Genomic DNA, 27,533 nt, shown 5'->3' with positions numbered 1-27,533 from the left:
TTATCCTATTTTCCATGTATTAAAGTAGAAGAGAGTATTATTGCATCAGCTAACAAATGTTAATTGGCAGGAAATTAAAAGATCGAAATGAAGTCAATAAGAGTACAATTTTGTTTTTTTTTTAATTCACAACGTTGGTTATTTTTACAAAGTTTCTACTGGTATATAAGTACAATAAATACTACATAACATTCAGTCGAGTACAAATAAAGCCGCATGACGTTCGAGCTCGAAATCGGTCGGACAAGGCCGAAATCACACGAGAGTAAAACGTAAAATAACATTCAACATGAAAATAAATAGATATTTTTATATATCTATAATAAATAACAAGTAATGTTTTCACAATATTTAATATCCTCATATTTTGTCAAGAACAACATAGAAATTATCTATATCGTTTACCATTGATCTTTCCATAGGTACTTCAATTTTGTCCATGAAACATCTAGTCTTACATTAAATACACGCAAAAAAACGTCTCTACACATATATACATAAATATTATAGGTAATTTAATGACTTTCTTTACTCGAAGTTCAAAGTCCCTACACAATATTTCTATATTTTTAAAGGAGAACTCATTATATGTATTGTACAATTTGAAAATACTACAGAATATTAGAAAAGAAGACAGATAATACGTTAGTAAATAAAATACAGATTTCACTAGCATATAAGATAAATATTGACATATGACTATAGTTGATATTATTTTCTAATTTAAAAACTTTAAATGGGATCTATTGTTCCATTTGAAAAGGTTAAGAATAAAATATATTTGGTTTACTAATACGAATAATACAGTATGTACCTTATACTATGTAAATCTACTATTAATTAATTATATGGCACTAGCGCTTAAGTATAACTTAAGCTTTCGTCATTTTTGCGCTCATTAGGTGGCGCCACTAGCGATTAAAGTCTTGTCACTCAACACTTTGCCGCTATGAAATACTTAACTTTGGTATAACATTACTGTGACCGCCGTTGGTTTAAAATTATCTAGTGACCCGTCTTCAATAAACTTACACATTATATAAAGAATTCGAAGTCAAAATCATAAGTGAAACTACTAAATAAGTTTCGATAAAAAAAAAACAGCAAGACAAATGCGCGAAGCCTACGACAACTCACTATCTTTAAAAAAAGGTTTGACACTATAGATGTGTGCGTATCTCTCCTAATGAGGGATAAATAAGGGCCTCATGTTCAGTACCCTTAGTATAACTTTGCTTTACGTTTAAAGTAATCGAAACGAAAACGCGTTTGGCGCTGTCATTGGTTGATTAGTTGGAGCCGGCCAATCAGAGCGCCGAACGCGCTCTCATTTTGGTTACTATAAACGTAAACCAAACTCGTACTAAGGGTAGGTACTGTAACTTTACAGTATAAAAAATGTTTTATATCGAAATTGAATCTCTTTAAAAGTAGCCATATATACCGACAGTCATATTATTGAGACTAGCCACTTATACGACTGATAGATTCAGTCGTTTATAACTGACGCTAGGAGTTTCCAGTCCATTCCTGCCAAGTCTTCACGCCGGAGCTCGCATTCAATAACCTAGAATTGTGGTTATTATGACGTTGAGGACAACCGAGAAGGTAGTGCTCCTTTGCTTCATCGCTGAAAACGAAAAAAAATCTTTATTGAAAAACATAATGGACGCATTACTCGCTCCTATGGTCTTCGAAAGTTCCCCTTGGTTTCCCTACGATTCCATTATCAGATCCTGACTCGGTGGAAATGGGACACTCTTGGGAGTATAACCTCTCGAACAAAAAAAGAATTTAGAAAATCGGTTCACAAATGGCGGAGTACCGAGTACCTAATCACCTCCTTTTTTGAAGTCGGTAAAAATATTTTAAATGTTTTTAACCCTTTTTAGCGCCACAGTCAGTTAAATACGACAAACAAACTGAGCTAATCTGCCACTGTCGTATTGGTTATAGCCAAAAACGCCGTGTTTTGTGTGTTTATAAGGATAATTTCATAGAATCGTTGACGTTAAGCAGCAGCCGGTAAGCCAGCCAATGCGCCAACTGTGCAGTCAGTAAAGTAATCTATCTGTCTATCTGTGTATAAAAATCAATAGGGATGATGACTGGATCAAACATTTTTTCTAGCTAAATTTCTAGAAATAAGTCTGCTATTTGACGTCAAAAACTTATGACGTCATCATAGAGTATTTCAAACAAAGTTCATAGAAAATAAAAGTATTGAAATTGACTAGTAGGAAATAAGCCTATTGCTATTCGCTAGTCTCACTAACGAGAGTCGAGATTAGGCAATTTTTGATCATGAACTATTTATGAAAATCCAAGGAAGAATTAAAAGGTGAGGATATTTTTTTGAGGCGGTACGAAGTTTGCCGGGTCAGCTTACTTACCCATAGCTGTATGTCTTAGTACAAAATTTGCAGATATACTTTTTGTCAGTGCGGTCCTTTGTCTGTAAGAGTAAAAAACTGGATTTAATATCATAGCACGTGTGATATGTTAGTCGATTTACTTTATACATCTCTAACTTTATAACACCGTCGCCCATGGACACCCGAAACACTAGAGGCATTACAAGTGCGTTGCCGGCCTTTTGGGGGTTAGGAATTTAAAGGTTGTTGGGGAATTGGGGAATTAGGGAAGGGGTAATTGGGCCTTTAAGACCTTTGAGACCATTCAGTTAGTAATTTTTTGTTAAATCTCCCGATCGATTTCGATCACGGTGGCCAGTCTGACTGACTAGACTAGCTGACTATGTAGGAGATATTATAGTCCACAAGTATGTGCGCAAACACAGGAGGACTCTCTGTTCTCTCACTCTCTGAATCCGATGGGACGGCAGACCAACAACAAGAGAGGACAGGCGCAGGACCAACGGCTTAACGTGCTTTCCAAGGCACGGGAGTGAAACACCGATTTTTTTATTAAGGTAATACTAGGTCTAACTGCCTCGTTGGTCGAGTGGTCGCAAGTGCGACTGCCAGACGATTCCCGGGTCTCCATTATTAGGCTTTTTTGGTTTTTCGAAAATTTCTCACGGAGTCTGAAATTGTGCCCAGTATAAGGCAATAGGCTCACCCCATATTACATGGGACTTATAACACAAGTGGTGAAATGTGGGTGTACATTGTATAGCGGCATTAGGTGCCGTAATGTGCATGCCTACCCCTTCGGGATAAAAGGCGTGACGTTGCACAGTAATTGACTTACTTGTACGACTTCAATACGGAAAGTTCGTTTCACACATTCGTCATCTTCTAAATATTCCCTCTCCTTATGTTTCTTCTTCTTCTTCTTTCTAGATTTAGGTATCGGTATGTCTGAGAGCGCGATCCGTTTCTTTGGGCATATGAGCGAACTCTGCTCACCTACGAACGAGTTTATACCACGCTGAAAAAAGGAAAATAGGGTAAATTTTCTGTGGGCTTTAAGAATATTGTGCTTTTGTCTTAGACAAAATGCTTAACAAGAGGTCCTAAGTCCCAAGTAAGGTTAGTGTAAAGTAAACAATATGAACCCTAATTTACAGAAGTATAGAATCTAAGTACTTCTCAATTAACTAAAAAGCACGGTGTACTCACGTAAATTAATGGAGAAAAGCTCTACTAGCTTTGAGTCACAGAGGGACTCTTCATCATGAGCATCTTTTCGCATTACGTCTGAGCTTTTCTCCATTAATTTACGTGAGTAAACTGTGATATTTAGTTAATTTAGAATGTCTCATGAATTTATACATACATACATAACCTCACGCCTGTCTCCCATGGGGGTAGGCAGAGTCAATGGAACGCCAATTGCCACTGTTCTTACACACTTCTTTATAATCACAGATAATTTATCTTGAAACGATTACTTAGTTAATACACAAATCAGTAGGTAACAAGGAAAAATGATAGACTTACAGCATTGGTATTGACATCAACATGCATCAAGCCATTAGCGTTAGGGTCAGGTATCGGTTCATCAGCAATTTTCTCTTCATCAGAAAATATTTCCACGACAGGAACTTCATCCTCAATAGTCACCACCTCATCATTATCATCAGTCGTTTCGTTAGGCACCGGAACAGCACCGTTTTGTTCTTTTTGAGCGGCAGCAATCATTTTTTCCAATGCTTGATCATAATTGAAGTCCTTTTGTGGACTCGGGGAATCATCGCTTAAAGGTGAGATGAGGCGCATTGGAACATACCGAGCCAAGATCTCCATAAAACCTAATTCCGGTACATCATCAGGTTCATCAAGTTCCTCAGGTTCCACAGGTTCCACAGGTTCCACAGGTTCAACAGGTTCCTCCTGTTCCTCTTTCAATGTCTTAGGAACAAGAATAGCATCATCATTTGCTGCAGTGTCACAGTCCTCATGTCGAATGTAAAAATAGTCTTGTAAGAGATAACATTTGAGCGGAGATTGGAGTTTCATGTTAAGCCTATGCTGTTCTTTTATTATTCCTTTGATTACCTAGAAAAAGAAATTTAATGTAATATTGTTTTTTTATATCTGTTAAACAACAGTTGGTTTATTGAGACTGGGCATTAGGAGCCTAATAGTCAACATAATGTACCAATATGTATCAATTGGAAGATGTACCATTTTACAAATGCCCTATGTATTGTAAGCTTAATTAAAACTTAAAGGACTTTGAATAAATTTTTGAATAAGATAATAAAAGTTGGCCGAGTAGTTACAAGCACAATTAATGAGCAAGGGGAGACCCGTTGCTCTACCATATCAATTTCCAGGCCAGGTACATTCAGTTTCTTAATAGTAGCAAGCTAAATGCTAGTCTAATGTAATATACATGGGGCTTATAACATAACCGATTAAAAGTGAATGTTGTATTTTTTGTATATGTGTATCTTTGTGGCATAGGACATAGGAATCTGCCTTTTAATCACCATGATAGTGTGACTTATAAAACTAATTAATTATTTAAGTAATCGCACCACTTTAGACTTGCTGTATAATCCACAAAGGATTTCTTCAACAACTTTGCTTTTCTCAATGAATTTACTGCATTTTATCAAAGTCGGTAGACATTCATAGCAGATGAAATTTGGGAGCCATTCTCGTGAATTCTGCAAAGAAACCACCATAAGTTTAATTACAAGAAAAAAGAGCAATATTATATTTTGTATTTTTTTTTTATTTTATCTATAGCGGCTGTCATTATTTTTTTTTAACATATTAATGTATATGGCCTATGTACTTACATTGAGTCCCATTTCTTTCATGCAACCGGCCAAGTATGGGTCACTGAGGCTAGACAACTTCACATCTGTTGCTAAGCATATTCGACATGCCTCCATATTAAAAGGTTCCAACTCCATGTTTGGTCTATCTTCTGATTCCTCCATCACTCAAGACTATAATTTAATAACTTTCTTAGAAATAATTCAAATTAGTATTAAATAAGATTAGAGGCAACAAGAATAGGGTGAGAAAAAAGAAACTTGAAATTATTTTTCTACCTACCCTCAACACAGTTAAAGAAAAATATAGATAAAATATGAGACATAAAAATAAGAGAAAAATTAATATTTAAAAAAATAAGCTAGCAAAAAAATATTTATTATAATAAATTTATTTTAAAAACAGCCTCTGTTTTTTTAAGTCGTGTAATATAAATAATATAAAAGTCGGAAAACCGCATCAAAATCGGTTCAGCCAAACGTGAGATAATCGCGCACAAACATACATACAGGTATGTAAGGTAAATCGAAAACCTCCTTTTTTACAAGTCGGTTAAAAATGTTAAGCATCTACCTAATGTTTGTTATATTTCATAGTATTTAATGAAAAAATATGAATTTAAAAATTCAGCCGAACATGCAATATATTTAAAAAATATTTTTACAAAACTTACAAAAGCTTAATCGAATGCATCCTTTGTTTGTTAAGAATAGGTATCAAGTTAAATAACTTAACTTTAACTTAAACATTGTTTTGTTTCTTTATTTTCGTTTATGACAAGATTTATGATTTATTGATTTTTTGCGCCATCTGACAAATGACGTTATGAATGGGTGACATTTCGATTTCGACGCGTTCTGTTAGACTATGCAACTCGGCAGTTATAAATAAACCACACTTTGAGTTACACAGTAGTTTATTTTTATTAAATATACAAACTACACTTTAACTTTTAAGATTTAACAATAAGTACTTCAACTGGACTACACTCACAACTTCGCGGTTAGGTACCCTAGTGAAGGGCTATATCGATCCGGTTAGGTGCAAGGATTTTAGCTGAAAACCAACAAGTTAGGGCGGATCCGAAGATCACAATTATATCAGCACCCTGAGCCTAAACTCTGACAAACTGCACTTGATTTAAAAAAAGTATATGAGCATTTATAGTCAATTATTGCTGATATAGAATTAGGTGATTGAGGTTAATGAATGCAGTTTTCATCTACAAAGCAATCTCGTATTGCAACTCAGCGGTATAGTCAATGAGAGATGTAGTCGAGTCGAGATGTGGCTTTCGGTTCCGGTGAAAGTGCAATAAAAGATGCATTTCCATCGATTATTAGTTTTTACGAACAAATACGGAGATAAAATATTAAATTGTAACTCTGCAGTAATTTTTGATATTACCGTATACCTACACTTGTATTTTGCGACGGTAACTTTTTGTGGTCACCACTTATAAAAATATAGGTCCATGCAAATTAGAATCACAGATTTTACATTTATTACTGAAAGTTATGACTGAGACTGGAAACTTAGAAATGAAGTTACTAACTTACTAACTTCCATTCACAATTTTGCCGCCATTAATTTAAAAAGTCTAGCTGCTTTGATTTACTGTTTTTGTTAGTGTGTGTAGGGACACAAATGCTGACTTTACTGATTGCGTTGAGTATGCTAGTTATAGAGCCAGTCAGACAGTCGCTTGTAACGCCGAACCGTAGGCGCACGTAGGAAATATATCTACTGTGTTTCACGTGTTACCATCTTATTCATTTAATCCCAAATTATTGACCCTGAACTTAATATACAGGGTGACTTTGAATTCGACGTATTCCTCTCGGGAGGTGATAATACAACTAATTTCCTACAAAAATAACTACGGAAAGTGGCTAGTTTCTGAGATATTCAACATTTTTGGTTTTGGTAAAAATATCCCGAATTGATTACAAAAACATCAATAAATAAAAAAATACTGGTTGGATTTTAGTTATTTTAGTTTTAATCAGTTGCCAATACATCAGTTATCATTTATAAATATTAATAATGGCAGAAATATCATTCGTTTTAAAATAGCAAGTAATTTTCTATGAAATTTTGTTTTGTTTCACTAATTTGGTCAATAGATAACTGGATTTATTTCGAAAAAATATATGACACTAAGCGTAGGGGAAAACCGGGAGACTTGCCCAGGTAGGAGAGTTGAACCACCTTTCAAAATTGTATTTGAATTTAGTGCGAACGACACGACAAAACATTCATTGGTCGCACTCAAGAGGCCAATCATAAGTATGCAGCCATTTTGCATCTTAGTGGTGTGGTTCGTCAGTGACAATGTAAAACGTGTTTCTGTTGCTGCGGAGTATATTTTTTTGTTTTAAGTAGTTTTGTGATTGCTGTCGTATTTATTGAGGTACGTTTAGGAGCTAGGTAGGAGAGCCTAGTGTCCTAATAGTTAGGGTTTCTTCTTAGGTAGTTGTTAATAAAACTCCGGCGAGAGATGAGTCAAGAATGTTCGATTTATTCCAGAACTACGCTTTTTATACTAATATTTACATATGTACAACAATATGTATATTTTGACCAATGGCGACGCGCCGGGGATCGCGAGACGCGCGGGGCGCGCAGCGCGCCTTTTGCACACGGCACTCTCGCTGGCGTGCCTATAAATATTGTGTCGACCGCGTCCCGCGCCCTTTTGCCGCGCGCCGTCGTCGAGTGAAGATCGAAGATGAAGAACACACGTCGCGCGTCGGGTGCAGGTGCGCCGCCTCCGTCCTCGGGCTCCGCTGGCGCTTCATGCTTGCATGCGCGCCGCCTCCGTCGCCGGGCTCCGCTGGCGCCTCATGCTTGCATGCAAACCGCTTCTTTCGAAGCGACCACGCACGGCACGGTGTTGTGATAACAATGCTAGTGCCGCTGCGATGTTTCGTAAAACTGTCTTTTTCAAGACAATGCTTTTCCCCGTTTCTTGCTAACAGAGAGTCAAACGTCGCTTGGTAATTGGTATTGCTTGAGGTATGTGGTAACTGGTTAAGGTATATGGTTGGTAACTGAGGTAAGTATATGGATGGTAATTGGTAAGGTAAGTATATAAGGTTTGGTATTAAGGTATATAAGGTTTGGTATTAAGGTATATAAGGTTTGTAAGGTAATGGGTATGAAGTAGGTATGTAGCCGTGCGGTGCGGCTACAGTACTCCCCCCCGAGCGAAGCGTACTGGGGTCTTGACGACTCTGCCTGTCCGCGTTCTTCTTACGTCGCTGGTAGGTAGACAGGGTTGATCTTGAGTAGCAACTGGGGGTGTCGCACAGCGGTCTGAGTGATCGTAGTTCGTGATGTAGGCTGGCTTAACCTCTAGACACCTGGAGTACTATAAATAGTATTAAATAAATGTTGCTGTAAAGGCCGAACGTTTTAGAACTTTGTGCTTCGAGTACGACCGGGCAGCCTTTTTATAGCATCAATTCCCGAGTGTTTGTTTTTTCCCGCTAAATAACGTTCGGCCTTTACAGCAACATTTATTTAATACTATTTATAGTACTCCAGGTGTCTAGAGGTTAAGACGCTCGATTGACACGTTAGTAGTACCTTTAGGTGTACTGAGTGTGAAGTACTTCTCAGTTCTTCTCGTGACTAGGTATGGACCTTTGTACGGACGTTGCAGTGGTTTACGTACTGCGTCTTCACGTACAAATACGTGGCTGCAAGTTTGTAGATCTTGATGCACGAAGATGTTCTGCCGATTAGCGTGCGACTGATAAGTGGGCGTTAGACTTGTGATAACTCGATGTAGGTCTGTCACATAGTCGTTATCCATCTTCGTGTTAGGCGACGGTGAGATGAAATCGCCGGGTAGCCTTAGAGCTTGTCCGTAGGTGAGCTGCGCGGCACTAGTGTTAGTGTCAGTGCGCGTGGCGGCTCGTAGTCCCAGTAGTACTGTAGGTAACTCGACTAACCACTTGTTGTTGTCAGCGAGTCGAGTCATGAGCGCAGCTTTGAGCGTACGATGCCAGCGTTCCACGATCCCGTTACTCTGCGGGTGGTAGGCAGTAGTCCGGGTTCGTTCCACTCCCAGTAGCTGAGCGAGATTTTTAAACAGACCGCTCTCGAACTGTCGTCCTTGGTCGGTAGTGACTTTGATAGGACAACCAAAGCGTACAATCCAGGTCTCGTACAGTTTCCTTGCGACGACTTCGGCTGATATCTCACGCAGGGGAACGGCTTCTGCCCAGCGTGTGCAGCGATCGATCATCGTAAGTAGGTATCGATGTCCGCTCGAAGAAGTAGGCAGAGGTCCGACGATGTCGATGTGTACGTGTTCGAATCGCTCGCTAGGCGGGAATGGTGTGACGTCACTGTGCGTATGTCGATGTATCTTTGATTGTTGACAGTCGACACACGACTTTGCCCATTCACCAATGTCGATGTTCATAGACGGCCAGAAGTATCGTTGTTGCATTAGTTTGCGTGTAGTACGGATACCAGGATGACTTGTATTGTGCACGGCGTTGAATGCGATGCGACGAAAGTCAACTGGTAGGTATGGACGAATATGAGGCGTCGATACTTCGCAGTAAACAAGTTTGTTTGAAGTAGGTATAGCGATTTTCTTCAGTTGAATATTTGTTTGTTTTGATAAGTTGGGAATATTGCTGTCCTTTTCTTGCGCTTGAGACAGTAGATCGTAGTCTATCGGCGATGGCAAGTCGATCGTTTCGACGCGAGACAGTGCGTCGGCGACCACGTTGCTCGCGCCGCTCACGTGACGTAGGTCGGTCGTGAACTCGCTTATGAACAACAGCTGACGCGTGCGTCGTTGCGTGTCGTTGTCCGACCGTGGCTTGCGTATAGCGTAGGTAAGCGGCTTGTGATCGGTGTAAACAATGAGTTCTCTTCCTTCGAACATTTTTCTAAAATGTTTGATGGCCATGTAGATCGATAATAATTCTCGGTCGAACGTACTATAACGTTGTTGTGTTTCTGAGAATTTCTTCGAGAAGTAGCCGAGAGGTACCCATTTGTTGTTTACAAGTTGTTGTAGGACAGCTCCCGCGCAGGTGTTTGATGCGTCACACATTAGCGATATTGGTTGAGTGGGTGACGGTGATGGGTGAGCGAGTAAGGCCGCGTTTTGTATGCTAGCTTTACACAACTCGAATGCTTGAAGTGCTTCGTTATTCCACTCGATTTTTGTCTTGTCGCGTTTCTTGGAATTATGTAGGAACGCGTTTAGCGGCGCTTGTATGCGGGCCGCGTTAGGTACGCTATCGCGGTAAAAGTTTACCATGCCGAGGAATCGACGTAGATCGGCGATTGTTTCGGGCTTGGGGAAACTAGTGATGGCGTTGACCTTTTCGAGTGGCGGTTCGATTCATTCGCTCGACACTTGGTATCCCAAGAACTTTACTGTATCTTTACCGAAGACGCATTTCGATGGGTTTACGGTAATTCCGTAGTCGTTTAATCGCCGTAGTACTTCATGGAGATCTTCGATGTGTCGTGCGTTGTTCTCGGACGCGATGATTACGTCATCGATAAACGGGAATGCGTAGTCTAATCCGTTGAGTACTTGATGTATGAACCGCTGGAATGTTTGTCCCGCGTTTTTTAGGCCTGGACACATTCGGGGAAATTCGAACAAGCCAAACGGGGTTGTAATGGCTGTTTTCTCGATGTCCGGTTCGTACACGGGTAGTTGTTGGTACGCACGATTAAGATCGAGGGTGGTGAATATTTTCTTGCCGTGTAGTAGGTACGTGAAATCTTTGAGGCGAGGTACTGGGTAGCGGTCGGGTTTAGTTACGTCGTTGAGTCTTCGGTAATCGCCGCATACTCGTATGTCGCCGTTCTTCTTCGGGACGACGTGTAGTGGGCTGGACCAGGGACTTTTGCTTGGACGGCATAATCCCTGCTGCATCATTACTTCGAATTCCCGTTTCACGGCCAGATATCGGTGTGGGGGTAGTGGCCGGGTTTTACAATGTACGGGTGGACTAGTGGTTTCGATGTGATGTTCCACACGGTGCTTTGGGATATCCTTCATGCACGACGGTCTAAGGATGTCGGGGTATTTACTGAGTATTTCGTGATACGGTTCCTCGACGTCTATGCTTCTTACAGTAGGCTCGGCGGAATATGAGATCGGCGCTTTGACGGAGAGGTTAGTGACCTTGTCGACAAGACATCGACCGGCTATGTCGACGAGTAGTTGATGGTGGCGTAGGAAGTCGGCGCCGATGATTGGCTTGCTGACTTCTGCGACGATGAATTTCCAGCTGTAAGGTCTCCGTAGGTTTAGGTCCAACTGAAGTGTCTTCTCGCCGTAGGTAGGGATGACTGTGTTGTTCGCGGCGTATAAACAAAAGTCAGTTGGAGATATCTTCACGCCTTTTTTCTTGGGGATGACAGAGACGTTAGCTCCGGTATCAATTAAAAATGACAGACGTGAGTTTCTGTCTGTTATAAATAGGCGGTATGACGTAGTAGTTGCGCCGGTTCCCGCCGCATCCAACGCAGCTTTTAGTTTTCCGGACGGGCGTTTTCTTGGAAATTACATGGGCGCGTGCATCGCTGCGCCTCTTTCCCGAACCTACGATGGTAGTAACACACTCCATGTGATTGTTCCGTGCGGCGTGGAGTGTTACTACGCTGTCGGGGGTGGGGGCGATGTCGGCTTGACGATCGCGATCTGTTCTGAGACCGCCTCGTCGATCTCTGGTTGCAGCGATGGTTTGATTGGCTGGCTGCCTTGAGTTCTGCGATTTCCCTCGTTAGCATGTCGATTTTGTCTTCGAGGCGTGCAGGTACACGGGGAAATGTGGGGTTCTCGGTGGGTGGGATGCGCAGCGACGTCGACACGCTCGAGAGTTCCGGCGCTTTCTCGTTGGACATTACGACGAGCTTGATTCTTGATTTTATTAGGAGGCGATTCTTGAGGATCCGTCGACCGGCAGTATCACGTCGGGGTCACCACTTTAGGAGCTAGGTAGGAGAGCCTAGTGTCCTAATAGTTAGGGTTTCTTCTTAGGTAGTTGTTAATAAAACTCCGGCGAGAGATGAGTCAAGAATGTTCGATTTATTCCAGAACTACGCTTTTTATACTAATATTTACATATGTACAACAATATGTATATTTTGACCAATGGCGACGCGCCGGGGATCGCGAGACGCGCGGGGCGCGCAGCGCGCCTTTTGCACACGGCACTCTCGCTGGCGTGCCTATAAATATTGTGTCGACCGCGTCCCGCGCCCAAGCCCGCTGCTGCTCCCGCCGGCGCCCCCCGCGCCCCCGCTGCCGCCCCCGCTGCTGCTCCCACCGGCGCCCCCCGCGCCCCCGCTGCCACCACTACCACTGCCACCTCCGCTGCCACCGCTGCGCGCCCGGCGCGGCGCACGGCTGCGCCACGGCCGGCAACACAGCCGACCCCCGCGCAGCCCGCCCGCACACTCACAGTAAACGACGTCGTCCGGATCCTGCAAGAGATCGTGACGGCGCTCGTCACACAGCGGAGCGATCCAGTGCCGCTGCTCCTAGACGCAATCAAGTCCCTGGTTTGCGATGGACCAGCGGCACCTTAGACTAGTATTCTGGAACGCCAACGGGATGTCCCTCGAGAAGACCAGGCTATTGAAGCTGCTGCTAGACCAGCGGCAAGCTGACATAGCCCTGATCAACGAGACGCACCTCAGACCGGTGGACAAGCTGAAACTCAGCGGCTACCACGTCTACCGGGAGGACCACGTCTCGCCATCAGGGATTGCCTACAGGGGATTGGCAATCCTGGTCAGGAGAAGAATCGTCCACCAGCTGTTGCCGGTGCCCACGCTGTCTGCTGCCTACGCGCTGGGCGTGGAGATCTGCATCAACCACCAGCCGACCCGAGTGTTCGCGTTCTACAGGCCACCACAACTTCGTCTCGCAGTGGCTGACGTCCGCGTCCTCCTGGACTCGCCGCTGCCTACAGTGGTGGCCGGCGACTTCAACTTGAAGCACACCGCGTGGAACGCGAACACCAACACCAGCGAGGGAACTCGTCTCCTCGATGATGCAGAGCTCCACGGCTACGTGGTACTGGGCCCAGAGGCCCCCACCCACTACCCAGGCAACCGGCTGCAGCTACCCGACGTCATAGACCTGGCCGTCATGCGCGGCATCACCGCGACGGTCAACTGTGACGTCCTGGACGACCATCTCCTGTCAGACCACCAACCGGTGTGTCTGACTCTCGAGGACATCCCGCAGCACCTGCGACCTCTTCCTCCTCGCCCACGGCGGGACTGGCGCTCCTTCGCCGCGCACATGGCGCGGAACTCGCCGTCCTACCGCGTCGACACGCCCGCGGACGTGGACCGCCTCGCCGACGACTTCGCCGCGGCCACACAGGCCGCACTCGACGAGGCCCAGACGGCGAGCACCGCGACGCCTAGGAGGCCGACACCACTCCCGGCCTCCATACTCGCCATGATCGAGAGGAAGAGGAGACTTCGCAGGTCGTGGCAAAGGACCCGCTGCCCGACCATGAAGAGTTCGCTCAACGCTCTGGCTGCGAAGATCTCGTCCGCAGTGGCAAACCACGCGGGCGAGTCGTGGCAACGCGCCATCGAGCGAGCGACAGATGATTGGTCGGGTATTCACCGATTGTGCCGCAGCCTCGCAGGGAAGCCGGCTCCGATTAGGCCCCTACTGGCCGGCGACGGAACCCCCCGTTACCGTGCCGAGGACCGCGCGGAGCTCTTCGCCGACTCCCTGGAGGCTACATTCCAGCCCAACCCAGCCCGCAACGTGCAACACACAGCAGCTATCGAGGAACAGGTCGAACGGTACCTGGAGCAGCCGATCCCCCCCGAGGAAGACCCCATCGTGTTCTCCCCTGGCCTGGTGCGGCGTATGGCTCTCCGAGCCCCACTACGCAAGGCACCCGGTCCGGACGGCATCCCCAACGAGGCCCTTCGCCGCCTGCCGCCGCGAGGAATCGCGACGCTGACCCGCTTATTCAACGGGATCCTCCGCACCGGACACTTCCCGGCTAGGTGGAAGCTCGGCAGAGTAATTATGCTGCCCAAACAGGGGAAGAACACGTTGCTGCCGGGGAGCTATCGCCCCATCACGCTCCTCGATACCGTCTCGAAGCTCTTCGAGAAGCTGCTGCTGTTGCACCTGCGCCCACATCTCCAGCCACGCGGCGAACAGTTCGGCTTTAGGGCCGAACACTCCACGACCCAACAGGTTGCGAGGGTACTGCACGACCTGGCCGCCGCGCGTAACAAGCGCGAGCGGGCCGCTGCAGTATTCCTCGACATGGAGAAGGCGTTCGACCGCGTCTGGCACGCCGGCCTGCTCAGCAAGCTGGCCACATCTACTACTCCTCGTCGACTAGTTAAGATCGTGGCCACCTTCCTGCACGGCAGAACCTTCCAAGTGGCAGTGGAAGGCTCTCTGTCGACTGAGCGCGGCATCCAAGCCGGCGTGCCCCAGGGAAGCTGCATCTCACCCGTGTGCTACTGCGTGTACACGGACGACATCCCCGTCGTGGACGGCGCCAAGCTCGCCCTCTACGCGGACGACGCGGCGCTCTACACGACGTCGCTGAACGCCCGGCACGCAGTAGTCAAACTACAGCGCGCCCTAGATGCACTCCCTGACTGGCTGGAGAAGTGGAGACTGGCTGTGAACGTGGCCAAGACTCAAGCGCTCGCCGTGGGGATCATGAAGCCGGACACCATGACTCTGATGGGTGAGCCAATACGGTGGGCGCCGAGAGTTAAATACCTCGGCGTGACCATCGACCGCTCCCTGTCCATGACGCCCCACGTGCAGCAGGCTGTTGCTCAGGCGCGCGCCGCCCGTCACCTCCTGCGCCCGGTCCTCGACTCGTCGCTGCCGCTCCGTGCGAAGCTCGGCATCTACAAGGCCTACATTCGGACACGGCTTACCTACGCCGCCCCGGCCTGGTACGCGCTCGTGTCCGAATCCAACAAGAAACGCCTCCGTGCGCAGCAGTCTCTCACGCTGCGCACCATAGTCAAGGCCCCGCGCTTCGTACGGAACGCGACCATATCGAGAGACCTCGGCGTAGAGAGCGTCGACGACTTCGTGCAGCGCCTGAGCACTAATATGTTCGAGCGCGCCAGCAAGTCGCAGCACGACCACCTTCGGGCGCTGGCGCCATACCATCGGCGCCCCCCCGACGGATACGGTCTGCCGCGAGACCTGGTCGCCCCGACCGACCCACCTGACGCAGCCACATGAGCCTCCCGCCCGCCCTAGCTGGGGCGGGGCGGTAGAGGCTCCCCCACCGGACTTGACCACGCGCCGCTACCCGCCTGCTGCTCGCCGGGCCAGCCCGGCTTGAGCGCGGCCGCTAGCGGCGCTACTACACGGACTTGACATCGCATCGGGCCCCGCGAGGGGCCCGACTACTCCAACCCCTCGCCCGCAGTCGCGGGCAGCGACATGAAACCGCCGAAACAGGCCTCGGCCTGGATCGCGCGTCCTCACGCCCCCAGTCGGGGACGTAGAGACGGCCCCGTCGTCCCGCGCCCTTTTGCCGCGCGCCGTCGTCGAGTGAAGATCGAAGATGAAGAACACACGTCGCGCGTCGGGTGCAGGTGCGCCGCCTCCGTCCTCGGGCTCCGCTGGCGCTTCATGCTTGCATGCGCGCCGCCTCCGTCGCCGGGCTCCGCTGGCGCCTCATGCTTGCATGCAAACCGCTTCTTTCGAAGCGACCACGCACGGCACGGTGTTGTGATAACAATGCTAGTGCCGCTGCGATGTTTCGTAAAACTGTCTTTTTCAAGACAATGCTTTTCCCCGTTTCTTGCTAACAGAGAGTCAAACGTCGCTTGGTAATTGGTATTGCTTGAGGTATGTGGTAACTGGTTAAGGTATATGGTTGGTAACTGAGGTAAGTATATGGATGGTAATTGGTAAGGTAAGTATATAAGGTTTGGTATTAAGGTATATAAGGTTTGGTATTAAGGTATATAAGGTTTGTAAGGTAATGGGTATGAAGTAGGTATGTAGCCGTGCGGTGCGGCTACATACGTATTGTGTGTTGATATTATTATATTGCCAAACAAATGTAGTTTGACGTGTGCTTAGTGTTTTTCTCTACGATCAACGGTTTTTGTTTGTCATAAACTAAATTGGGAATTAGTGTGAGCGGGAGAGTTGCACCAGGGTGGTTGCGGGAGACTTGCTCAGTGGTTCATGTCTCCCTGTGCAGGGAAATTATACCTACTTAATATATTTTTTCTGTCTTAATATAATTTATTGTTTTTGCAGTGCCAACTTGTACGATGCCTTTTCAATACAAGCCTCCTGAAAATGCTCGCAAACGAAAAAAACTCACAAAAATGGAATTGCAAAATGCCATAGATGAAATTAAGGGAGGCGCTTCTATTCGACAAACTTGAAAAATAAATATGGCATTTTTGAAACAATTTTACAAAAAAAAACCGGCCAAGTGCGAGTCGGACTCGCCCATGAAGGGTTCCGTAGTAGCAAGTAGATGCCACAATATAAAAGTTATAAAATAACTTGGTTTTGCATAGTGTTTGTATGAACGACAAAGTTATATTTGCGGTTTTTGAAAATGTTTTATTTCTTAAAAACTAATAATGATATCTCGTTCAAACCAATTTTCGTTGTTAGTTTCTATTGAAATCTACAGCATATATTTTTTTTAGTTTTCTCACTCTCTTATTTTAAAAGTTAGAGGGGGGGGGGACACTAATTTTTTCACTTTGGAAGCGTCTAACTTTCAAACGGTTGATTTTGACGAAAAATGATTTTAGAAACCTTAATGTCTTTTTTAAAGCCCTATCCATAGACACCACCACCATTACGGATAGGCTAGCTAAAAAAAAAACATTTTTTTTAATCAGTTCCATGTATGGAGTGCCCTTTAATATTTAAATTTATTAATTTTTATTCAAAATTCGGATAGCGGTTATCAAAATACATCAACCTACAGAGTTTCAACTATGTAGGCCCAACAGTTTCGGAAATAAATGGCTGTGACATACGGACGGACAGACAGACAGACATGACGAATCTATAAGGGTTCCGTTTTTTGCCATTTGGCTACGGAACCCTGAAGAATGTTATGTTAATTACATTTTCTTTGATAGCAGTATTAAAAACAAGTTAATTACTGTATAAGATAAGATATTAAAACTATGATTGAAGCCGAAAATGATTTTTATTTTCCACAAAAACAATATGGTCAACTCTCCCCATACCTCGGTTCAAGTGTCCCTGTAGGTAGGGAGACTTGATTCATCTTTCATTTTTTAGTAAAATGCCAATAAAATGTTACTAGCGCATTTATTAGCAATATAATTAAGCACAAATATACCTACTAAAGTAAGGCATCCCATAAGTGTATAATCGATTCTCTAAACCCAATAAACAAATAATTATGGTATTTTATATTAAAAGTGGTTCAACTCTCCCGGACTTCCCCTACAAACTATTAGAAAAACTTCCTTGGTTTATTAGCTACCCAGAAACGTAAAATTATTTACAATATTCCCAAAAACAAATGAATTAATTGATGATAAGTAGAGTGTAAAGAGAAAAGCGCAATTTCAAAAACATCTTAATTTGCAAAATTTTGTTCAAAATGATCTTCCCTACGACGTATACATGCTCGAACACACTTCCTTATCCCTATGACGTTCACTCTTGGGCTGAATATGCGTTTTATTGCGTAATTATCTTCAAATCTGTTTCGGAGAAGAATTACGATACACGGCCAATTACGTCTGTATAAACAAGGGACTTCATGTAAAAATCAACCGGCGTTAGGTTCTGGTCATTGTGCATGCCATATAGTTGGACCGCCCTACTAATCCAATGCCTGAGAATCAATGTTTTCGACCATTGCCGCACAGTAGTTCGATAATGCACTTGACAATCGTCGTATGGATTAAATTCGTCAATCAAATTAATAAATTAATTCAATAAGTTATCATCTTGTTTCTAAATTCAAATTTAAAACAATGACGCTAGCACATTCCTTAATTTTTTTCGCAATTCTCACCATTTAAATTGTTGGATGAAAAGTAGGGCCCAATCAAATAATTAATTATGATACCCCTGCAAACATTTGAATTAAAACCACGATGCGCTAACGATGGTTTGCTTTTTCGGATTTCGTTGACTTTTTTGTGGCTAATAATGGATATTGTGATAGTTTATCCAGCACACTATCGAACTACTGGGGTCTACCTTTATTAGTAGAATTTTTTTGGTCATAATTTTATTTTGCATAACAACGCATGGCAGAAACTTCATTTCGCAGAAAATCATTTGGTATACCATCATTTGTAATACATTAAAAACGCATAATTTTGTAAGTCAGAATCATCTTTAGGCATAAATTGATACGCATAATAATTGAAAGGTAGAACCATCATTTAGCAGAAAGTTTACTGTCAGAATCGTCTTTTGGCATAAATTTCATAGTCATAATAATTAAAAGGTAGAAACATCATATTGCAGAAAGTTCACAAGTTAGAATCGTCTTTTGGCATACTTTTCACGGAAAATTCATAGTTAGAAGTATTTCTTACCGTTGATAGGATTGGAGGATTGTGCCAGGATTGGAGGTAGACGTCATATTGTTTTATTGCGTTGAGTGAAATCAATTGCAGCATGCAAGCAAGCATGCAAGCAAGCATGCAGCATGCAAGCAAGCATGCAGCATGCAAGCAAGCATACAGCATGCAAACAAACATGCAGCATGCAAGCAAGCATGCAGCATGCAAGCAAGCATGCAGCATGCAAGCAAGCATGCAGCATGCAAGCAAGCATGCAGCATGCAAGCAAGCATGCAGCATGCAAGCAAGCATGCAGCATGCAAGCAAGCAAGCAGCATGCAAGCAAGCATAGTTTCTGTCACGGCTCCGGCGCTGCGGGGCTCCGGCGGCCCCACGCGCGCTAATCGTCGCAGACGGCTTTCGCTCACCACCGCAGCTTCGGCTTGTTGGCCGGCTTCGCCGGCCAGCCTCAGCCGCGGCGGCTCGCTCTTAGCCGCCTGCTCCTCAGCCCGCGGGCCGCCTCGCCCCTCCGCGCCTACGCGATTTTAAATTGCACTCTAGGGGTAGGGCAGACAAGACTACGTGCAGTCGGTTTTGCAGCGATTCGATTCTGTCACTTCACTAACTTTTGTAGTACAATATATTGACTTTTTAAGTCAATATTTTAGTTTAAGGTTAAGAATGTCATTACACTTTATAAAAATGACAATATCATATTCCAAATGATATATCAATATTCTGCCATCTTCTTAATATGCCAAGTGAAATTATTCCAAATAATCGTCGCTCCAAATGAATGTTATGCGAAACGAAATTATGCAAATTTAAGCTTTGCCAAAAGTAATTATGCCAAATAAAATTCTACCATCTTAAAAGTATGCCTTTGTAAATTCGGACATATAAACATTCGGCAAAACAATAATTATACTAAATGATTTTTATGCCTTATGTATATTCGTTTAAAGAAGATTCTACCAAGTGTGTTATGCCAAACAAATTTCGGAGCATTAAAATTCTGCCAGATAGAGGGAACCCGAACTACTGTGGGGCAATGGTTGGAAACTTTGGTTCCCAGGCGTTATATTGGCACGGGGGTCCAACTACATGGCAAGCGCGGTCCAGAATCTAACGCTGGTTGATTTTTACATGAACTCCCTTGTTTATGCAGAGGGAATTGGCAGAATATCGAAATTTTTGTCCAAAACATAGTGACGAAATAAAACGCATATTTAGCCCAAGAGTAAACGTCATAGGGATAAGGAAGTGTGTTCGGGCATGTATTCGTCGTAGGGAAGATCATTTTGAACAAAATTTTGCAAACTAAGATGTTTTTGAAATTGCGCTTTTCTCTTTACACTCTACTTATCATCAATTAATTCATTTGCTTTTGGGAATACAATGAATAATAACATGTTATTTGTATCAATTCTAAAGACGATACAAGTCATAAGACTTGGCAACCAGATGTCGCGCTTTGCTTTTTGTATAGAGCATTTTTCACCACAGTTACTTTCTTAAAATGTAATAAATAAGCCACAAGGGGCTTCCTTTTTATGCTTCCTTTAAAAGGTAGATGCGTCGCCGCGATCGACGTCAATATTTCAAAGAAATAAAATACAACAATGTAATTAAATTGGTTATTATAAACCTAAAACTGTCTTGTAGTTTGATAAAACTCCGTATTATGACACGTCTATCGTGACGTCAGGGGAAAGTAACAAAGAAAAACAAACCATAAATGGAAAACATTTAATATATCCAAAACAGTTATACAAAGTTACAGTTCATAAGGTCGAGAATCAATCATCAAAAGGTATGGCAGGGAGGAGTTTTCCTTCGCATTTTCCGAAACCGATTCTGACTCCACTTTCGTTGACGCAGTACCCTCGAAGTATGACGGTGTCTCCGTCTTGGATGAACTTCCTTTCCTCGCCTGATAGCAGTCTGAGTGGCTTCGTACCTTTCCAGGATAATTCTAACATGCTGCCGAACGAGTCTGATGCCTGAGGGTGGAAAGGTTTGTTGATTAGTAAATTTGTGAATAAAGATGGGGTAATAGGTTCAAATAAATGTGAATGTAATTATTTGTGACACACATTAATGTTTAGATTGTTTATATGGGATAAGTTTATGGATAACCGAAGTGATAATACGGCCTCGCAGAAAAGCGGCGTAAAACAATTAAACAACGTTTACGTTGAGCTACGCCGTATGGGTGAGACTACCGCCAATCTGGTGTATTTGTTTCCATCGGTCAATCTGAGCGCCGAACGCGCTCTCGTTTCGATGACTTTGAACGTAAAACAAACTTCTACTAAGGGTACAGTTGATCTGTACCCTAAGTAGGTAGCTTAGTCTGCTCGTTTGCCCTATGAAAAAGAAACCATTTTAGAAAAACCTGACCTCTCCACTAATAGTTCCGGAGCCCAGCAGGTCTCCAGGCCGCAGGTTACATCCAGTGACGGTCTGCTGCGCCAGTTGTTGCTTCACCGTCCAATACAGGAACCGATAGTTGGACCGACAGATAGTAGTCGCGGCTGGGTAGTTCTCCGCTGTTGGAATAAGGTTCAAAATTGAATAATTGTTACCTTTGGTAAGTCTTGTTGATATGGGTGGTGAAGTTTTGATATAGGGTGGTTTAAATTCGGTTTTGTATTATATTTGAAACGTTTTGATGAATCGCTAAATTGGATTAACAACAAAAGAAGTTGTACAGAGGTAATGTTGATTGTTTCGTAATTTAAAAATCATTTTACTAGCGTACTGCTATTGTGTGATTGTCAATTCGAAATATTCGAAGTGAGAGCGGCCGCATTCTCGCCCGTCATTGGTGGAGATTATTCTCACAACCAATGACATGGTGGACTGTGATCGAACTCACTAGGATTGTTTCGAATAGACTATTACAGAATAGCCGAACTGCAATTAAGTACGGAGTTAAATATTTACTTTTGGCACAAATGACTTCGAGAATACGTAGGCAATAGGTAAACCAAATTGCGCAATTCACAGGCTTACATTATAGTCGTCAACGCATTCGTGATGCCTTGGGTGTAGCAAGCGACAACTTACCATCATCTTAAAAACGTCAAACAATACAACTTACGCTTCATATCGACCTCCAGCTTGATATCGAAGTTGAATTTATCATCATGCCGTAAGTACGCGAAGGGTGTGGGGTCCTGGGGGAAGTTGTCCACTACGTAGGGCCGCAGAGCTTCGATGGTGACGACCCATGGCGATATGGTGGTGCCCAGGTTCTTAGCCGTGAAGGGACCCAGGGGTATGTACTCCCATTTTTGGATGTCACGAGCTGGAGATAAATTGTTTGAGTTAGTTAATTTTATAAATAAATATGTATTTATTGATTAATTTTAATTTAGGGCTCTTTAGGTAAACTATTTGAGAAAAACTCTACTAGTTTCAAGTCACACCGGAACTCTTATTCATGTGCAGCGTGCGCAATAATTTCGTACCTCACGATAGTTGTTACATTTATCGATTGTATAAAGTGAAGTGATTCTATTATTCGGAATTCTTACATTGAAAATATTTCTACACTAAAAATATTACCATTGAAGTCTAATTGAATATAATCCGCAATAAATACTTATAGCAGGAAAGCTGCTTTTGCTATCTATCAGTTATTATGTTTTAAAACAGCAGTACTTACCACTCCAATCATTCATGAGTACAAGTCCGAAGATGCGGTCCTCAGCCTCCTTGGCAGTGACCCTCTGTCCGAGTGCGGTGGGAGGGCCGCCGACGAAGGCAGCCATCTCCAACTCGAAGTCCATCAGGCGAGACGGACCGAAGTGAGGGGCGGCGCCTGGTTAAAAACAGAAGAGGTACTTATAAGTTTTAATACAGAAAATAAGAGAGTTTATAAAAAAATGATGGCTTTTATTCATCAAATATTTTGGCTGGTTTGTAGTCAATATTCTGCGCGGGTAATTAGCCCGGTCAAAATAGACAAAATCAAGTCGCAACCTAGTCAAATGTTGACCGGAGCTGCGGACTACCTAGCGAGTTTACCAGGGCTCCGGCTCGAAAAACAGGAGTAGGAACGAAAGCTTTTAGTCAGTAAGAGTCTGACACTTCCTCTCACCTCGCCCAATGCGCCCAAAGTATTGGATGATTTTCCCCCTTCAAACATTGTATATCTCGACATGACTACATTACTCTATTCGTGGATAGAATGTGGTCATAACGTAACTATTAAGCAAAATACCTCAACAATACAAGTATTTATTTTATGAAAGGAGTTACCTAATAGCTAACTATAATACGAGTAAATAGGGCTTATGTACCTTCAACGGGTAAAGTCTGTCCATATGGTCTTGCGATGGGTGTCCCCGATATGACGATGGAACTGCTGCGGCCGTGGTAGCCGACTGGAAGCTGCTTCCTGGGTAAATAATTCCTTATTAATGTTTATCTATCTAATTTCATTGGCTATTGAGCAGTATCTAAGTAGAAAATGTCTTATTGAATGTCGGCGCCAAAGTGTTTCTAGAGCCTCATTCTAAAGATTCTGCCCCACAATAGAATATTTTGGGTGCGTTTACAAACATACAAGTTCACATACACATCACACCCGAACAGACCCGAAACAACAATTTGCGGATCACACTGTGAATCGAACCCACTACACGTTGCGCGGCATCCAACCGTGTAGTCAAATTATGTTTATTATCCCCTGGTCACAAAAATAAGGGTTCTGTGACACGGCAACTGCGTTCACATCATTAGATACATCGTTAAGATAAAACGAAATAAAACGCCTTCCCCAAAAAACATTTTTTTTCTAATGCTTTAAAGGTTTTCGTTTCTTTTTACCTTTTTTTATTTGGATAGGGTATGTCGTATGCCGATGAAGAATGTGGCACCACTTTTGTCTTTTATCCCGATTAACGTTGCCTGTGTTAATCTGGTAAAAGGCAGTTCATATACATAATTATAGTAGCTATAACTGACTTGATTGCACGGTTGGTGCGGTGGCTGGGCAACTGGCTGGTTCGATTCCCGCACGCAGCAACTCTTTCTGTGATTCACAAATTGTTGTTTCGGGTCTGGGTGTCATGTGCATGTGAACTTGTATGTTTGTAAACGCACCCACGACACAGGAGAAAATCCTAATGTGGGGCAACTTTTTATTAAAAAAATAAATAAATAAATAATGAAACGTTACCAATTCGGGAACAGCGCGTTCTCCTTCCCCCGGAACATGATGCCGACGTTGGTGGCGTGGTGCAGCGACGAGTAGAAGTCCGTGTAGTCGCCGATCTCGGCCGGCACGTGCATCTGTGCATCGCTCTGTTTCACGAAGGCTCTGCAGAATTTCATTACAAACATACATTATACATTAAATATTTTACTACTAAGATAAAACATAATATTTTTAACTATTTAGCTGGTTTTGTTTTGTTTTTTATGGTATAAGTCGGTAAAAGAGCATACGGATCACCTGATGGTAAGCAATTGCCGCCTCCCATGGACATTTGAATTTAAGTGTTGTTGTCGAATAGGAGGTTGGGAAGATTGGGAAGGGGTGTAATTGGGTCTCCGATAGCCTCATACACACAGCGAAAGCGTTATTTCACGTCGGTGACAAACTATAGGTATATACTATGCTTTACAGATCTAACGTACCTTTGTCTCAGATCACTATCGTTCTGTAGCGTAGGGTTGGAAGCGTCCAGCAGTTTCTGTATGGTGGTCCTCGCCTCCTGCCAGTGTGGGCGCGTGAGTGCCATGAACGCATTGAGTTTTTCTTCCTGAAATTAAAAAGGTTATCGGTAAGTTTTTGAAGACATTGTAACAAAAAACGAGAATCAAATAATTAACGAGATAGACAATAAATAAAATTACAACACAGACATTGTGGTATGTGGGTAGATATCTTAAGTGTGTTTCGAAAAAGGTCCATGCCAGGACAAATTTTCAATTAATAATTTATTTATTTATTTTATATTAGGAGAACGTATAGCTAATACAATTTTGACACAGATACAAGCATAGCTACACGAAGCCAATTATAGGTTTCCACTAATAGACTTATGCCCGAACACTCAAACGCTACTCAATTTTAAGACGCTCTCAAATGTAGTTCTCTCATTATCAATTCTTTATAAAATGACAGAGATACCACGATATTTAAGTACAACTTAAAATTGAGCAGCGTTTGAGTATTCGGGCGTTAGGGATTATAATTTCAATCTTAGTTAATAAAACAATATCAATTAATATGCAGTCTTAACTGCAGAATTATGCATAATTCCATTCTCATTTACCTTTTTATAAAATATGGATAGACTTTATTTTCATAAATAACTGAATTTAATTATTATTTTGATAGCTCTAAGATGGTTGTTGGTTAATTTAGCGAAATACTATTTCAAAGGGATATTAGGGACGTGTATTTTCAAAGACAAGTTTCACAATTTTGTTAAGAATAAATGTCGACCTATGAAATACTATCGAAACTTTATACTTTTCATTAATTCGTTGGTACCTATCAATATTTTATGTTATTCAGTAAAATATAAGTTGCACAACATGGCGTAATATCGAACCAGTTTGTATGAAACTGGAATTCTATTTAAAACGTAAACACATTGACGACGTTAGTAGATCTAAGTTAATTATATATTCACAAACACACGGAAGTGTTGTTTTGTTGTAAACTAATCAGTAATCATAAATGGAGGTGTGTCTGTCTGTACCCACTTCTATAGGAAAGTTTAGTGTTTTTATAGGAACTTTTAGTGTTTCTATGGTTTAGACAGGCCGAATGTTGTAGTTAAAATCTCAGGAAACCTATTAGATTCGCAAGTACCTATATCAATTTTCCTTATAAGTTTGACGACATGAATTTTATCTATATTTAAGGCTTACCTTGCCGACATCATTCAACTAATTTCAAGCCGCGCTGAGGGCTTATACACGCCAGCAGCATTGGGCGACAAATGACGTAGCGAGCGTCGCACAGTCAATCGTGATTCCCAAGCGCCGCTTGAAACTAGTCAAGCTACATTGTTAAGTTACGTACGAGTGTTAATTGAGAAGAAGAATCCAACATCTATTTGATACTTAGATTATTATAGAGACGTATCTATCATCTTAAATAAATACGGTAACAAGTAGGTACATAATAAGGTACCAATTGTTATACATAGATAGACAAGTAAATAAGGTAAGTACATTGGAGCTTACAAACATGTTTACACTTTATGTAAATGATATCCACTTGATTAAGCTCTGTTTTAATGTACTTGTCATACATAAGCAGCACTTATGTATTAAATGTTGTTTATCAGTAAACAAATAATGTGTTATCGACTATTTACAATTATGTACAAGCTGGATTATGTACAAAACTTGAATATAAATACTTATTGGAATACTGACTGACTCGGCAAGCACCTAAATTATATTTTCTCATCTTTTAAATCTTTCCTGGACTTCCACTAATAATTTAAGACCAAAATTAGCCAAATCGGTCCAGCCGTTTTCGAGTTTTAGCGAGACTAACGAACAGCAATTCATTTTTATATATTGAAATATGAATAGATTTAATTATTTTATGATTTGTAAGAACCTATGTACTAAGGACTTAAGAATACTTATCTAATTTTATGGATCTTCACCTGAAGTATTGAAAATGAATATAAATGAGTAGGTAAAAGATCGGTATTCTATTAACGAAGCACAACTTGTGGAAATTAATAGTTGCTCAGGTTTATAAAAACTTGAAGGAATTTTAAACATAAGATAATAAATAAATCTTATAAAGTGGGTACTTTACCTTAAATACATTCTGTTTAGATTTCAGCAGGGGTCCATCAAATAGATGCGAGATCACATTCAGATCAAGAATCAACTCCCCGATCGCCACTCCAATATGTTTCTCGATCTAAAAACAAGAAAACAAAAAAAAACAACTTAACTAACTCTGGAACTAAATTAATACATAACCTTGCTAAATAAAATAGCACACCAATTTGACAAATTCATAATTGTTTAATATACTTCTTAATTTCGCAGTATTATATCAATATGCAATGTCAAAAAGAAGACATTGAGTACGGTCAGTGGTTTAATATTCACATATGACTCTTATTACATGACAATAAAAACTAATATTGAATACACATTTTTTAATATTATTGATAGATATTTACTTACATTATTAGGTGAAGTGAAGACGCCATAGGGTAGATTTTCTATAGGAAAATCTGATTCTGGAGAATATTGTATGAACGATTTCATTGTACGTGGTTCTCGGTCGGATAGCGGTCGGAATGTGTGTTAGGTAGATTGTGTTGTACTATAAAGTTGTTTATGTTAATGTAGCGAGTCTACTAGCCGGTTTGCTTGCCGGTTTACTCGCCGGCCGGCGGGACAGTGGACCGGACTAGATACCAGTCTCCAAGGTCAAGGAACGATTATCTTTTTAAATAGGGAAAGTTTAGAACTTTGTTTAAGTGGAGATGAAAATGAAAGGAGTTTTAGGTTATGTCACTAGTTGGGAGGTTGATATGATGTGTAAATATGTATAAATTATGATAAGAGCACATGTTGTTTGAATTGAGTATCTGAGAGATTTAATTCCTGTTTGTTTAATACATGTATTTACTAAAGTAGTTAGGTATCTAACTATGAAGTTTTTGAAGGTTTGTATTAAAATATTTCTTTAAAAACAAAATAATAAAAAATAGGTATACATTTATCTTCACGCTTTTATATCGCTGACGAGGTAGGCAGAGGTGCACATTATGGCACGTAATT

The 27,533-nt window shown here is 42.4% G+C and overlaps 2 protein-coding genes across 3 annotated transcripts; both read right to left on the bottom strand.

Annotated features, from left to right (window-relative positions):
• Positions 1 to 88: 88 nt before the first annotated feature.
• On the bottom strand, positions 89 to 6,034 carry LOC118271935 (uncharacterized). 2 transcript variants are annotated; one of them, XM_035588201.2, is made up of 7 exons: positions 5,869 to 6,034; positions 5,216 to 5,368; positions 4,949 to 5,080; positions 3,906 to 4,463; positions 3,214 to 3,393; positions 2,394 to 2,455; positions 89 to 1,630 (listed from the first exon to the last, which is right to left on the bottom strand). In XM_035588201.2, exons 2-7 carry the CDS (start codon positions 5,357 to 5,359, stop codon positions 1,510 to 1,512), a joined length of 1,197 nt encoding a protein of 398 aa, XP_035444094.2. In that variant the 5' UTR covers positions 5,360 to 5,368; positions 5,869 to 6,034; the 3' UTR covers positions 89 to 1,509. The 2 variants fall into 2 exon arrangements, with proteins under 2 accessions (XP_035444094.2, XP_050549813.1); XM_050693856.1 differs by lacking the exon at positions 5,869 to 6,034 and having other exon boundaries at positions 5,216 to 5,459.
• A 14,444-nt stretch (positions 6,035 to 20,478) lies between these two features.
• LOC118272026 (fumarylacetoacetase) lies at positions 20,479 to 27,243 on the bottom strand. The gene is made up of 9 exons (XM_050693855.1): positions 26,931 to 27,243; positions 26,551 to 26,658; positions 24,396 to 24,520; positions 23,935 to 24,075; positions 23,054 to 23,151; positions 22,417 to 22,572; positions 21,850 to 22,056; positions 21,147 to 21,295; positions 20,479 to 20,746 (listed from the first exon to the last, which is right to left on the bottom strand). Exons 1-9 carry the CDS (start codon positions 27,012 to 27,014, stop codon positions 20,543 to 20,545), a joined length of 1,272 nt encoding a protein of 423 aa, XP_050549812.1. The 5' UTR covers positions 27,015 to 27,243; the 3' UTR covers positions 20,479 to 20,542.
• Positions 27,244 to 27,533: the final 290 nt, after the last annotated feature.

This window comes from Spodoptera frugiperda, chromosome 5 (assembly GCF_023101765.2).
Source record: "Spodoptera frugiperda isolate SF20-4 chromosome 5, AGI-APGP_CSIRO_Sfru_2.0, whole genome shotgun sequence".
Classification (NCBI taxonomy): Eukaryota; Metazoa; Arthropoda; class Insecta; order Lepidoptera; family Noctuidae; genus Spodoptera; species Spodoptera frugiperda.
This window is presented reverse-complemented; position numbering and strand designations above follow the sequence as displayed.

Coding starts and splice junctions, on each gene's coding strand:
- LOC118272026 (XM_050693855.1), bottom strand. CDS start 27,014: ATGAAATCGTTCATACAATATTCTCCAGAATCAGATTTTCCTATAGAA. Junction 26,659..26,930: donor TCTTCACTTCACCTAATAAT/GTAAGTAAATAT, acceptor TCTTGTTTTTAG/ATCGAGAAACATATTGGAGT. Junction 24,076..24,395: donor GATAGTGATCTGAGACAAAG/GTACGTTAGATC, acceptor GAAATTCTGCAG/AGCCTTCGTGAAACAGAGCG.
- LOC118271935 (XM_035588201.2), bottom strand. CDS start 5,359: ATGGAGGAATCAGAAGATAGACCAAACATGGAGTTGGAACCTTTTAAT. Junction 5,081..5,215: donor TGAAAGAAATGGGACTCAAT/GTAAGTACATAG, acceptor GTTTCTTTGCAG/AATTCACGAGAATGGCTCCC. Junction 2,456..3,213: donor TCCGTATTGAAGTCGTACAA/GTAAGTCAATTA, acceptor TTACTCTTACAG/ACAAAGGACCGCACTGACAA.